Source organism: Erythrolamprus reginae, chromosome 3 (genome assembly GCF_031021105.1).
Source record: "Erythrolamprus reginae isolate rEryReg1 chromosome 3, rEryReg1.hap1, whole genome shotgun sequence".
NCBI classification, from domain to species: domain Eukaryota; kingdom Metazoa; phylum Chordata; class Lepidosauria; order Squamata; family Dipsadidae; genus Erythrolamprus; species Erythrolamprus reginae.
The window spans coordinates 252796828-252812428 of record NC_091952.1 but is presented as its reverse complement, the minus strand read 5'-3'; the positions used below and the strand labels follow the sequence as shown (position 1 = coordinate 252812428).

The 15601-nt window shown below is 40.8% G+C and overlaps 1 protein-coding gene across 10 annotated transcripts in view; it reads left to right on the top strand.

The window, feature by feature from the left end:
* Positions 1-15601, top strand: part of PTK2 (protein tyrosine kinase 2) — a 300863-nt gene that overhangs the window by 239622 nt on the left and 45640 nt on the right. For 6 of the 10 annotated variants that reach the window (XM_070748360.1, XM_070748361.1, XM_070748359.1 and 3 more), the window contains 3 exons: positions 1579-1690; positions 8239-8325; positions 14684-14821. In XM_070748360.1, the coding sequence (XP_070604461.1) occupies positions 1579-1690; positions 8239-8325; positions 14684-14821 (337 nt within the window). The remainder of the gene's footprint in view (positions 1-1578; positions 1691-8238; positions 8326-14683; positions 14822-15601) is intronic. The other 4 variants (XM_070748364.1, XM_070748365.1, XM_070748363.1 and 1 more) reach the window with 1 other exon arrangement.

Here is a 15601-nt window from a genome sequence, read left to right as displayed (position 1 = left end):
GTGCCATGAAGGTTAGTTAGTTGGGCTGGTTTGCTGCTTGGGCTGGCTAGCTTCCGAAAGCGCAGCTCTGATAGGGGGTTGCGAAGCGAGACTATCTCTCTTTAATGGCTGTCATGACGTGACCAGAGGCGGATTCCTCCCAGTTCAGACGAGTTCTAAACTGGTCTGATGACCTGGGTTGCTAGAAACAGCAGTGACCCAGGCCTGCCACGCCTGCGAACCAACTTTCTTGACAGCACCATCTTGTTTTTTTGCTTCTGCGCACGTGCAGAATCTGGTTTTTTTTAGCACTGCGCATGTGCACGCATGCCCGGCACGTCAAGGAGAGAACCGACAATGAAGAAAACCAAAACCACCCCCGGATGTGACCATAATGGGCAGATTCCATTGTGGCTACATGTTGAGGCCTATCTGTGGTAAAGGCTTTGTTTTTGAACAAGCAGTGGACTTGGATAGCTTCTTTTTTCCCCTTTTGTGCCTTAGAGAACCAGACAAAAAGGATGTAGAAAGTCTTGACTGGCATTCAAAGCGCAGCGCCAGGCTGATTAGCTTGCAGTGTGGAAATGATCAGACCAGCTTCAAACCCCTGTGAAGTTCTCTAATGCTTAGTAAATATTGAAAGTTGCAACACCAAGGTTTTCATGATGGCTAATCCTGTTGGCTAACTTGCATGGCAGGAAGAGATTTGGTAAATCTTTGAGAACTGAAGTTTTTTTAAAAAAATAATTGTATTTAAGTAGATCCCCCCACCCTCACTCCACCCAGCAAAGCAATTATTGCATTTCTGCTTTTTTAAGGAGAACGTTTCAAAAGTGAGGTTATTTGCTGGTAGATTTCTGAGAGTCTTCTTAAACTGTAAGAGAGTCAGATCTCTTCTTCTATTCTTTCATTCATATGTTCTATTCCTATACCTTCTTTTCTATTATTTCTTAGATATATTTTACTATGAGTATCTCCTCTATAACCTTCATCATGTATTTTACTATGTGTATATAGATATATACCCACTAAAACCCTCATTGTGTATTGGACAAAATAAATAAATAAATAAATACATAAGATTTTTCAGTAATAAAATAACCTTTATTTTCTGGGTTCATTCTCCAGCCCCCTTCCAAGCAAATCTCTTTCCCCTTGCTCTGTTGGAGCTTTTTAAAATCAAAAGGAACGAGATACACATTCATTCATCCCTGCAGATTTTCTTTCTTCCTTTCTTCTTTGGGAATCGCTCATAACTTTCTAAAAATACCTTTCACTGGTATGCGTGTTAGTGTTTAAAAGTCTTACGTTTCAATGCCAAGTGGCTAATTTTGCAAAGGCATGCAATTCCCTCCACCAGCCCCCTTCCACCCCCATCTCCCATTCCTCCAGAATAGCCTTATAAAAGTCTAACCCGTTTCTGTTGCTGTCTGGGGAGAAAAAAAAGACCGACGTATTTGTCTACTGCATTCCTTCCTTGTCTGCAGTCTGGAACCCCTGATTTGGGGAATGTGTTTGGAGGAGACTGGAGGACCACATTTATTATATTCCGAGACATAATGTCATTTATCTTCAGCTCGCTGCTTATTTCCCCTTTAGTACGATCTTGGAGGAGGAGAAGCTGCAGCAGGAAGAACGAATAAGGATGGAATCCAGGCGACAAGTCACCGTGTCCTGGGATTCTGGAGGGTCCGACGAAGCTCCTCCCAAGGTAGTATGGAGCGAAGATCTTTTTTTTTTTTTTTTTTTTAATCTCATGTCCTTTTATCCTCCAGTAGAGTGTTAAGTGCTTTTGTTCTGCTGGGTTGTAAATTCAGGGGATCAGCAGTGCTGAGTCCACATACAAACCAAAGTTCCCTTTTGTTAAAATTCAAGCAACACTCTTGTTGTTGTTGTAAACTCAATACAGTAAGACCTCACCTATCGCGGGTGTTACATTCCAGACCCGGCCGCGATAGGTGAAATCTGTGATGGGGAATTTATCGACTGATAGTACTTATTTAAGTATTTATATTGTAATTGTTTGGTAAGTTTTCATTGTTTTAAGTGTTTATAAACCCTTCCCACACAGTATTTATTTTAGATACAGTATTTTAAATACAGTATTTACAATTTTAGATTTTTTTTTTTGAAAAACCTGCCGATCGAGTTCCGCGGGCTGTTTAAATCTGCCGATCGACTTCCTCAGAAACCCGCGAACCAGCGAAGATCCGCGAATGATTTTTCTCATTAATATTTCTTGAAAACCCGCGATGAAGTGAAGCCGCAGTAGGTGAAGCGCGATATAGCGAGGGACTACTGTAACTGTTAATAGAAGAGAATATGTGTTTGTTTTGATGAAATAGAGCCTGCAAGAAAACAACCACTCAGAGAGGGCTAAGATCAACCTCAATAATTACTTGCCCAGCTAACTTTGATAAACTGGAAACAGACAACCAATAACAAATGATGATCACTATAAAAAATGTTTTGTTAACTTGGGGAGAAAAAAAGTCTTTCTGGCATGGTTTTTATTTCTTGTTGCAAGGAAATATAGTTCTACTTGATAATAATAATACATATTTGTTATGTGTTATATATTACATTGTAAATATTTAAGCATCTGCAAGTATATTCAACTCCAGAAAACAACTTCTAATAAGAGAGGGGCTGTAAAGAATCCCTATATATGCCCTATATTTGTTTGTATCTTGTATTGTCTTATCCTAAGAAAAAAATTAAGATGAAAAAGAAAAAAAAGAAAATAATAATAATACAGTTATTATTTCTGATAGCAGTGTAGTTTTTGTGATGTTGAGCCAGGTTGCTAATTGTTCTTCTCTACAGTCACAATTTTTCCTACCTGGAGAGAATCCAGTCTTTAAATTATTTTGATTTGCTTTTGGGTCTTATTTTTCATCTCACAAATGACCGATTGGAGAGAATTCTTTACGTCCATAAACTTATATTGATGGCACCCCAGGGAAACATTTCAAAATTCGTTCTTTCCAGTCTACTCTATGCTGGGAGAAATCCTTATTCTGTGAAGAATGAGATTGTTTGCTGAAGTTTTGTTTACATCTGTTTTGGTTTTATCAGCTTTGCCTTTTGAGAGGTGAAGCCCTTGGTGGTGTTGCTCATTGCTAATTTGTGCTGCGTTTCTTATCTTGCCGTGTGTTGTTTGCATAGCCACTTTTAAGAAATATTTCTTAAGAAACGGTGTGTCATAAGTTTGCCAGGCAAATAGGAGTCCGTGTGGAATCGCAGGAATTAATTTCTCATTCTATAAATAATAGAGAATGCCAGATAAAATCCAGGGCAGAGGTGGGACAGGATAGGATAAGATGGGGTAAGAACTAGAAGGGGAAGACTGATAGGAGGGGAATCGGGGTACAAGCAAGTCAAAAATAGCCTGCTTTCTGACAAAAAAAATTTCAGTTGGAATGCCAGGTTTTCCTGAGTTTGCTTGATACTTGGAAAAGATTTTTCCTACTCTAAATACCTTGAAAATTGTATTCCCTTCCGTACATTAATTTTTGAAATACTTACATCCCCATTCATTGTCTGTATGTTAATTATATTTTTTACAATTTTGACAATATATTTGCAATGATGGGTTTACATCATATAACTTGTCAGATACATGACAAGGAGGGTCTCGTGTCTGCATGGGCCCAGTAAAAAGAATTGCACAAAAACCATAGATAAGCTATTAGGTTTCACTATCATTCCATTCCTAACTCGGTCCCTGATTTCCTTGATTTGAGAAATAAAGACTTATTATGGATGAAGAGCTTTGGTTGAGAGCCATTGAAAAATTGCTAAGTGCAGGAAACATGTGTTGAATGTTGGACTGGCCACTTTCCGTAAAATCTTTTTTGACAACTTCAGCACAATTTTGGTTCATACAGTAATACCTCGTCTTATGAATTTAATTGGTTCCGGAAGTAGGTTCGTAAGGCGAAAAGTTCATAAGACGAAACATTGTTTCCCATAGGAAACAATGTAAAAGTGATTAATGCGTGCAAAAAGAAAAAAAAAACGCAAAATGGCGCTCCGCTGGGCGCCACCGCCCGGCTGTCACCTTTTAAAACAGCCAGGGGGTTTCTCGGCGTTCTCCCGAACCCGAACTTGGTTTGGGAGGCCGCCAAGAAGCGCCGCCGCCCGGCTGTCACTTTCTGAAACAGCCAGGGGGCTTCACAGCGTTCTCCCGAACGCCGAACCCGGAAGTTCGTGTTCGTGTTCCGGAGGCCGCCTAGAAGGTTACAGCCGGGCGGCGGCGCTCAGCGGAGTGCCGTTTTTTCAATCGGCAGTGGCGTTTTCAGCCGATCTGGAGACTGGAAAGGAGGTGGGGAATCCCAATAGGGAATTCCATGGGCGGAGCTTTGACGTCACAAAGACGTCCGACCGGGTTCGGGAGAACGCCGAGAAGCCCCCCGGCTGTTTTAAAAGGTGACAGCCGGGCGGCAGCGCCCAGCAGAGTGCCATTTTGTGATCTGCGGTGGGTTCGTAAGCCGAAAAAAGTTTGTAAGAAGAGGCAAAAATTTTCCGAACCCTGGGTTCGTATCACGAGGGGTTTGTATCACGAGGTACCACTGTACATATGTGATTGTCCACTAGGACTCCTAGATACAGTTAGTGCTGTTGAATCAGGCACCACCTATGCCACACCTGTGCATTTGGAGGTGAGCTAATGCCAATTACACGAACACAGGGACATTGCTGCGGCCATAAATATGAGGTCTGGTTGTAAAGTTAGTTTTGCAGCACTGTCGTAACTTCAGAATGGTTGCTAAGCAAGGCAGTTGTTAAGCGAGGACTACCTTTATTCGGCATGCTTACATGGTCTTTGGTTCAGTCCCTGGCATCTTTACTCAAAAGGTTTTAAAAGCTGCTGAGAAAAATATTGTGTTAACTCCTCTGTAGAATGGACGCATTTATACCGCAGTTGAGATAGGTTAATTTAATGAATTAAAATTGGAGCTTTGTCATGGAGGGCAGGGATTTGGGACATTCCCCCACCCCCACTTCTCAAAGGGTTTTTGAATTATTTCAAAAGAATTGGGTCAACATTGAGGAAGCTGTGACTAAGTTCTTCTGTAACCTTTTTTAAAAGTCTAATCTGATTTTAGTAAAATGCCATCTTCCTTTCAGGACAGTGATGGCAAACCTATGGCACATGTGCGATAGGTGGCACGTGGAGCCATATCTGCTGGCATGCGAGCAGCTGCCCTAACACAGCTCTGCATGTTGGCCAGCTGATTTTTGGCTCACACAGAGGCTCTGCGAGAGCGTTTTTGACTTCCAGAAAGCCTCCGGGCTCCAGGGAAGCCTTTGGAGCCTGGGGAGGGCGAAATAAGAGCCTATGGGGCCCACCTGAAGTTGGGAAACAGGCCATTTCTGGCCTGGGGAATGGGCAAGCTGTTTTCGCCCTTCCAAGGTATTGAATTATGGGTTTGGGCACTCCTGCTGCATGCACAATAGCACATGCCCATGTTCTTTCGGCAGCCAAGGAAAAAAAGCTTTGCCATCACTGTTCTAGGATAAAGTTAGTTATGCATCGTAAATAATGAAATCTTATTCCTGGCTATCTTTGCTGCCAATATCAATTTACTCTGGTTGCTTTGAAAAAAATAAGTTGCTTGCATTCTTAATTTACAAAAGCAAATAAATGGTGCAATTTATCACAGCAGGTTGCTGTGTCGATCAGCCCGCATTGTTAAAAGGCATTATATGCTAAATTCTTACAAATAATCAGAGCAGATTTAGTAGTTTTCTTTAGCATAATTACAGCTTCTCAGAAAAAGAACATTACCAAATCCTTTGAAAGCTCTGATTAATGAGCAGCGAGACCTCATTAGCCCATAGCAGTTTTCGGTCTTTTTTAAAATTTTGTTTTTGTTTTTCCCTTGAGATTAAGATGAAAAGGAAAGTCATCCCAAAAATAATTTCTCCCTTCTGCTTTGGATTCTTCGATGACAATTTCATCCGCTCTGAAACTTCCCAGTAAAGTTTAGGAAAAGCAGATGCTGAATTTAAAGAAGTTCCTTACTTATCTGTTGCTTCCTGATTATTCCTGGCCAATTTGGCAATGGGCAATAGTTGCAGATTGAAGCCCAGTAGGGAGAAGGGCTGCGCTGGAATCTCTGGAGCCTGTCCAGTTGTCCCCATCTATGACGACATTCCAGCTGTGCCAAAGTCACCTGATCTTAACAAAAGACTGTTTTTCCTGTTCCTCGGCCTTGCTTCATCGTTCAATCGTAGTAATGCTCCAAAAATTCAGGAATAAGGCAGCCCTCATTGTTGACTTTTCTCTTAGTGACTGTTCAAAGTTCAACCCCCAGGCGGGAGTTGCTGTTCCCGCTACTGGTGCGATGTGCGTACAGCTCTGGATGACCTATGGGTGCACGTGTGCGTCCCAATGAGATTTTGCTTCTGCACATGGGCAGGAAATAAAATCTTGTGAGGGGGCATGTGAGAGAGATTTTAGTGATTTCTTTGGCTTCCGTGCATGCGTGTCCGCTTGCAAGATTTTTCTTCCTGCGCATGCGCAGGAAACAAAGTCTCCTGAGGGGGAGTGCGAGAGAGATTTTAGTGATTTCTTTTGCTTCTGCGCAAGTGCAGAAGCAACAAACGGCTGAAATCTTGTGCACGCGCACGCCCCCTTGCAAGATTTTTCTTCCTGCGCATGCGCAGAAGCAAAATCTCACTGGAACACATGCGCACGTCCACCAGTCACTCGAAGCTGCATGTGCAGCTCCATTTTTGCTACCGGTGTGCAGCATGGCCCGTACCGGATAGCAACCCAATACTGCTCCCCCACCAAAGATTATGAAGTTCCGATGGCTACACACCTACCCACCTAATTCACCCCCGTGGTCACATGATCACATTTGGGGTGTTTGGCAAACCGCCTTAACCTTTAAGTAGCATAGCAAAATGGGGATTCTTTTCACCCCGAAATTTTATTCTAGTGGATAGAATGGTGTCAGGTTCTTATGTAGCTCCTCTTCATTATGTAGAACTGTCCCTTTTTTTTTAACCTACCATGTTTCCCCAAAATAAGACCCTGTCTTATATTTTTTTGAACCCTGAAATAAGCGCTTGGCCTTATTTTGGGGAAGGTCTTATTATTTTGGGGCATGTTGAGCAAGACTGGGCTCCTCTTGGTGTCTTAGCCTAATTTCCAGCTCTGTCTCCCTAACTTTAACCCAGAGGAAATGGCATTTTCATGGGGAGGGCTTATTTTCAGGGACTGGTAGTTGGTATTTATAGCATGTGGTTTTTCCAAAGTATGGCTAAGCTTTCGACGTGTAGTAAAACTTTGTATATATCAGTTTGGTTAGATGTTCTATCTATCAAATTATAGGGAGTGAATTGGCCCACAAATCCATAATAGGCTTAAAATACGAGACAGCCACTCCAAAGCCAAGTTTTGACTCTATTTGGGTAGCTTCACTCATCATAAATGAAGACCTGCTGTTCTCCTACTTATCTTCAATTTGAGACATGATAGCAGTATTCCAATATTTAAGGGGCTACCACAGAAAGGAAAGGGTCAAGGCACCCAAAGGCCAGATAAGGAATAATGGATGGAAAGTGATCAAAGAGAGATTCAACCTAGAGATAAGGAGGAACTTACTGACAGTGAGAACAATCAACCAATGAAACAGATTGCCTTCAGAAGTTTTTTATTTTATTTTTATTTATTAGATTTGTATGCCGCCCCTCTCTGTAGACTCAGGGCGGCTCACAACACAATAAAACAGTTCATGACAAATCTAATAATTTACAATTTAAAATTAAAATATTTTAAAAACCCATTATTAAGCAGATATACATACAAACATACCATACATAAATTATATAGGGCCGGGGGAAATATCTCAGTTCCCCCATGCCTGATGACAACGGTGGGTTTTAAGGAGTTTACGAAAGGCAAGGAGGATAGGGGCAGTTCTAATCTCTGGGGGGAGCTGGTTCCAGAGAGTCGGGGTCGCCAGAAAGAAGGCTCTTCCCCTGGGGCCCGCCAACTGGGAGCTTCATCACTTGAGACTTTCAAGAAGAGATTGGACTGTCATTTGTCATAAATGGCGTAGGGTCTTCTGCTGGGCTGGGGTGGGGGTTGGACTAGATGACTTATAAGATCCCTTCCAACTCTGTTAATCTGTAAATTACGATGAGAAAGGTAATCCAAGTATGTTAATGCCATTCTTATTTTTAAAATGTCCTGCTTATATATTGTATATTACTAATTTGTTAATTTCCTTCTTTTTCCAGCCCAGCAGACCCGGTTATCCTAGTCCAAGATCAAGTGAAGGATTTTATCCCAGTCCACAGCACATGATACAACCCAATCACTACCAGGTAAAAGAATTTATCCCCTCTTCCATGGTTTTCATGTTTTACAATCCTAAGTGTTTGTAGGAGGAAAGAATCATATTATGTATGTTGGGGAATATTTTTGGTTTATAGATATATGATTCATATGATTAAGGGATACGCTAACACAAGTGTGGACTAGGAGTAATCGTGAAGTATTTTGAAGAGAATTTAAAGTACATCTTCCTTTGGCCTGAGGGTAGAAAGAAAAATCACATTTAATTAATATTCAATTCAATTAGTAGGATTCCCCCTCCCTCAAATGACGTGTTTTAAAATTTTGCTATTCTTTTACTTTGAAAGTCATAATTTTGACCAAAGCTTGTAGAGGTCATAGAGCTCACCCAAGGGCAACATGTAATCCTAGGCCAGTGATGGTGAACCTATGGTACGGGTGCCACAGGTGGCCCACAGAGCCATATCTGTTGGCACGCGAGCTGTTGCCCTAGCTCAGCTCCAACGTGCCTGTGTGTGATTCTTGGCTCGCACAGAGGCTCTGGGAGGGCGTTTTTGACTTCCAGAGAGCCTCCGGAGGGATGGGGGAGGACGTTTTTAGCCTCCCCCAGCTCTAGGGAAGCTTTTGGAGCCTGGGGAGGGCAAAACACGAGCCTACTGGGCCACCAGAAGTTGGGAAACAGGCCGTTTCCAGCCTCCGGAGGGCCTACAATGGGCGGGGGAAGCTGTTTTTATTTTATTCTATTCTATTCTATTCTATTCTATTCTATTCTATTCTATTCTATCTATCTATCTATCTATCTATCTATCTATCTATCTATCTATCTATCTATCTATCTATCTATCTATCTATCTATTTATTGGATTTGTATGCCGCCCCTCTCCGCAGACTCGGGGCGGCTAACAACATGTAACAATCCAATTTAATAAAACAACTAAAAACCCTTATTATAAAAACCAAACATACACACAAACATACCATACATAACTTGTAATGGCCTAGGGGAAGGAATATCCTAAGTCCCCCATGCCTGGCGAGAAAAGGTGGGTCTTGAGTAATTTGCGAAAGACAAGGAGGGTGGGGGGCCATTCTAATCTCTGGGGGGAGTTGATTCCAGAGGGCCGGGGCCTCCACAGAGAAGGCTCTTCCCCTGGGGCCTGCCAAACGACATTGTTTGGTCGACGGGACCCGGAGAAGGCCAACTCTGTGGGACCTTATCGGCCGCTGGGATTTGTTCGGCTTTCACCCTCCCCAGGCATTGGATTATGGGTGTGGGTGCTCACGCATGCGTGATAGTGCACACTCATGCTCTTTCGGCACCTGAGGGGAAAAATGTTCGCCATCACTGTCCTAGGCCTGATTTATTTGGGGATAATCAGTGGATTAAAAATAAAGCACTGTGAAGGGATGTTGAAGGACCATGTATAGCCTTGTAAAAGGGCAACGAAGAGGAATATGATATCTCATTGTTTCCAAGATGTTGCCTCACTCCTATTTAGCACAGTTACCATTATTTCTCAGCGATGTCATAAGTCTGATCACATGTTTCACTTAATGACCACATCTCTTGGCCAGAGAGTTGCTGTTCTCAGTTGTGGTTGTTGGGTGTAGACCAGTGTTTCCCAACCTTGGCCACTGGAAGATATTTGGACTTCAACTCCCAGAATGCTGGCTGGGGAAGTCCAAAGCCCTCATCACCTTGAGGCTCGACTACTGTAACGCTCTCTACATGGGGCTACCTTTGAAAAATGTTCAGAAACTTCAGATCGTGCAGAATGCAGCTGCGAGAGCAATCATGGCTTTCCTAGGTATGCCCATGTTTCACCAACACTCCGCAGTCTGCATTGGTTGCTGATCAGTTTCCAGTCACAATTCAAAGTGTTGGTTATGACCTATAAAGCCCTTCATGGCACCGGACCAGATTATCTCAGGGACCGCCTTCTGCTGCACGAATCCCAGCGACCGGTTAGGTCCCACAGGGTGGATCTACTCCGGGTCCCATCAACTAAACAACGCCCAGGGGGAGAGCCTTCTCTGTGGCAGCCCCGGCCCTCTGGAACCAACTCCCCCCAGAGATTAGAATTGCCCCCACCCTCCTTGCCTTTCGTAAGCTACTTAAAACCCATCTCTGCCATCAGGCATGGGGGAATTGAGATCCTCTTTCCCCCTAGGCCTTTACAATTCTATGCATGGTATGTATGTATGTATGTCTGGTTTTTATATTAATGGGTTTTTAATCGTTTTAGTATTAGATTACTATTGTACACTGTTTTATTATTGCTGTTAGCCGCTCCGAGTCTCTGGAGAGGGGCGGCATACAAATCCAATGAATGAATGAATGAATGAATGAATGAATGAATGAATGAATGAATGAATGAATGAATGAATGAATGAATGAATGAATGAATGAATGAATCTATCTATCTATCTATCTATCTATCTATCTATCTATCTATCTATCTATCTATCTATCTATCTATCTATCTATCTATCTATCTATCTATCTATCTATCTATCTATCTATCTATCTATCTATCTATCTATCTATCTATCTTCCAGTAGCCAAGTTTGGGAAACACTGGTGTAGACTACCTATAAAAGAGGAGCAACATGAATATTTCACCACTCTTACTGCAACTACTGTACTTTAAAAAAAAAAGTGATTCAAACCCTTTTAGGCAGGGATGGGCTAAAATGGCATTTGTTGATGCTCTACGAATTATATTTGTAGTATCCGGTGGAAAAAAATATCTAGGATCTTTTCTGAGTTAGATGCCAGCTGGTCTGTTTCTATGGAATTCACTGAGATTACATCATGTGGGGTTATTTAGGATGAGTTTGAGCTTGTTCAAATGAAGAAGGCTGGGTTTTTGATGATGACAGGTTTACGAAAGTCTCAAAGGCAGATAACAGGAAGACATATCGCATAATGGAAAATGCTTTCTTTTATATTGTGTTTTTATTAAGTTATTAAGTATTATAAATACAAAAGTAAATAAAAGAACAAGGAGGAGAGCAAGAGAAGTGAGGGAAGGTAGGGAAAAGAAAAGTAAAAGAAGCATTGATGTCCAACACTGTTGTAGTAAAATATTTATTTATTCATTTGTCCAATACACAGATACATAGGAAGAAAAATAGACGTGTTAATATAAAAGAGCGTGAAAGTGAACATAGAGGAGAGGATATATGAAAGGAAGAGAATATATAAGATAAGTGAAAGAAAGGAAAGACAATTGGACAGGGGACGAAAGGCACACCAGTGCACTTATGTACGCCCCTTACTGGCCTCTTAGGAATCTGGAGAGGTCAATCGTGGATAGTCTAAGGGAGAAGTGTTGGGGGTTAGGGGTTGACACAATTGAGTCCGGTAATGAGTTCCACGCTTCGATAACTCGATTGTTGAAATCATATTTTTTACAGTCAAATTTGGCACGGTTCGTATTAAGTTTGAATCCGTTGCGTGCTCTTGTGTTATTGCGGTTGAAGCTGAAGTAGTCATTGATCGGTAGGACGTTGCTGCATATGATCTTGTGGGCAATACTCAAGTCGTGTTTTAGGCGCCGTAGTTCTAGGCTTTCTAGGCCCAGGATTGTTAGTCTATTTTCGTAGGATATTCTGTTTCGAGTGGAGGAGTGAAGGGCTCTTCTGGTGAAATATCTTTGGACGTTTTCAAGGGTGTTGATGTCTGAGATGTGGTATGGGTTCCAGACAGATGAGCAATAGTCTAGGATGGGTCTGGCAAAAGTTTTGTAGGCTCTTGTGAGTAGAGTGAGATTGCCTGAGCGAACGTTGAGTAGGATCAGGTTAAAACCCTGCTGTTCTGTTCGGGTCGTATGTGACCCGAAGCCAAGTTTGAGTCCCTGTAAAAATTTTTCCCTGCATATCTGAAACTTGAAATTTCATGTAGTTTCATCATTTCAGGGGTTCTATCTATGAGAATTTTTTTTGGGGGGGGGGGGGGGGGGCTTAGTTTTTGCTGGGCAAAAAAAGTTACAAATCTTCTGTTCCCGGGTCACCCTGACCCGGACCGAAAACTCTTCATTTGCAGTGCTTATGTTTGGTCTTTTTGAAAGCTTTTTTCACTTGGAAAGTAGTCTGAACATTTCTGCACACAATGATATGAAAATTGAAATGAAAAAAGTAAATCTTATTGGTTTATTTTGCGGATATAATGCACGCCCCCCCCGTTTTTGTGAAATTTTTTTCAATTTATGGATAGTTTTGCTTGCAAAATGCATTCTATTTTACTAAAGTTGGTGTGGGATTGGTAGCTTGAACATTTCTGAATATAAGAAAAATATAAAGGAACTGAAAAAAATGATTCTTATTGGTTTTTTAACATCAGAAATAAGGCCTCCCCCCCCCCCCCCCTTGGCTGCTTGCAACCATTTTCACTTTTTATTTTTTTATGCTCCAAATCCGAAATATTCTTTAAAATCTTAGGCATTCATTTACTCAATTTAACAATACTGATCATCAAAAAAATATTTGTGGGGGTGGGGGGAAAATTTTTTTTCTGGGCAAAAAAAAAGTCACGTTTAGTCTGTTCGGGTCATATAGACCCGGACCAAAATGATTTTTTTTAGGTACTTGAATTTGGTCTTTTTGAAAACTTTTTCAACTGGAAAACTAGTTTGAACATTTATGAACATAATGATATGAAAATTGAACTGGAAAAATTGAGACTTATATTTTTATTTTGATCAAAAAGCCCCTCCCCCCATCCTTTTTTAATTTCGTGTCAATTTCTATTTTTTAAGGCTACAAATCCCTAAGGAATTTTCCCCCAAAAGGTTTGATATACTAAATTGAACATTTCTGAATATAAGAAAAATATAAATGAACTGAAAAAAATGGTTCTTATTGGTTTATTTTTGCCACAAAAGGGCCACCCCCCCTCGGCCTTGCTGTGTGCCATTATTGTCACTGTTTATACATATTTGTCTAGAAATATTTGGAATATCCTTTTGAAAATCAACCACATTGTAGCCAGAGAACTAATTTTATGAAACAAATCCATTTTACTAAAAAAAAGTATGTAAGTTTGAAATTAACAGCATAACTTTTATATAAATTGAAATAATTGAGGCATACTTTATGTGCAAAATAAACCAATATGCATCAATTTTTCCAGTTCAATTTTCATATCATTATGTTCAGAAATGTTCAAGCTACCAATCCCACACCAACTTTAGTAAAATAGAATGTATTTTTGTAGCAAAACTATCCATAAAGTGAAGACTATTTAAAAAAAACGGGGGGGGGGGGCGTGCATTTCATCAACAAAATAAACCAATATGCATCAATTTTTCCAGTTCAATTTTCATATCATTATGTTCAGAAATGTTCAAGCTACCAATCCCATACCAACTTTGGTAAAATAGAATGTATTTTGCAGGCATAATTATCAATAAACCTAAAGAAAATTCACAAAAACGGGGGGGGAGGCATATTTATGTGCAAAATAAACCAATAAGGATTAATTTCTTCAGTTCAATTTTCATATCATTGTGTGCAGAAATGTTCAGACTACTTTCCAAGTGAAAAAAGTATTCAAATTGACCAAACATAAGCACTGCAAATGAAGAGTTTTCGGTCCGGGTCAGGGTGACCCGGGAACAGAAGATTTGTTACTTTTCTTAAACAGAACAGCAGGGTTTTAACAACTCTAGGCATCAACATCGAATCACAACTTTTGGCGTTTTCATAACAATATGAACAAGTCATTTCTATAAAGATCTCTGTCAGTCTAATCTCTAAACCCCAAAGTCAAGTTTCATTTTTTTCCACATCAAGAAGTTCAGAAACAGTTTCCAGGTGGAAGCTAAAGTACTCAAGTTCTTTTCTTCAATCAGAGTAGTCAGTTTTGCCTTTTCGGCCAACTCCATGGAAAATGCTTTCTTGAATGAGAAGGTGATGCATTCAACTTTGTTGGATCCCACCCTCCTCGCCTTTCGTAAGTTTCTTAAAATCCACCTCTGCCGTCAGGCATGGGGGAACTGAGATACTCTTTCCCCCTAGGCCTTTACAATTTATGCATGGTATGTTGGTCTGTATGTTTGGTTTTATAATAAGGGGTTTTTTTTAAAAGTTGTTTTAATATTGGATTGTTACATGCTGTTTTTTGTCACTGTTGTTAGCCACCCCGAGTCTACGGAGAGGGGCGGCATACAAATCCAATAGACAGACAGACAGACAGACAGACAGACAGACAGACAGATAGATAGATAGATAGATAGATAGATAGATAGATAGATTAGACACAGAAGGAATTTGTCATTGGTGCATAGGGCTCTCAGTGTACATAAAAGAAAAGATACAAAAGATGGGAAGTTTCGATGTAAGACTTCACGGCATCCTGAAGCATTTGTCTGTATCTTTTGGTAGGTTTCGGGCTATCCCGGTTCCCATGGAATTCCAACCTTGGCAGGTAGCATTTATCCAGGACAAGCCGCTCTTTTGGATCAGACAGATTCCTGGAACCATCGGTCTCAAGAAATATCCATGTGGCAACCCAACATGGAGGTAATTTCCACCGTTATTTCGCAGATCATTCGCCTCCTCCCCTCTTTCTTTGATGTGTATCTCTGATGATGCATATATTATATACTCCTTAACTTATTATGGGGGAATTGAAGAGCCACCTAGATTTATCAGTTAATCTTTGTGAGTTTGGATGGTTCTGCTCATAGATATTTCCTGTGAACTCATGTGGACTGTTAAGTTAGTGTCAGAAATAAGTTTATTTCTGGAGGTAATATTACAATTCAAGTAAATGGTTTGTAACCATAGGAGAGGCTGACCTAAGCCATAATCAGCATGTAATCATGGGTTTGCTAACTGTGCTGCAACCTGATTGGCTGTAACTTATATAATAGGAGTAACACCCTTGCATGTGTGTGGTTTGTTATAGTGTGGTTTGTTACAGTGGTTTATTATAGAGTGGTTTGTTATAGAGTTGTTTTTGTGCTGGATGATTTATAGTTAGTGGTTAGTGCTTAATGGTTGCAATGGTGGATGTAATAAGAGTTATATACAGTGTTCCCTCGCTTTTCACGGGGGATGCGTTCCGAGATCGCCCGCGAAAGTCGAATTTCCGCGAAGTAGAGATGCAGAAGTAAATACACTATTTTTGGCTATGAACAGTATCCCAAGCCTTCCCTTAACACTTTAAACCCCTAAATTACAATTCCCCATTCCCTTAGCAACAATTTAGATTATTACTCATCATGTTTATTTATTAAAGTTTATTTTAAAAAATGTTTTTTAAAGGCAGACGAAAGTTTGGCAATGACATATGACGTC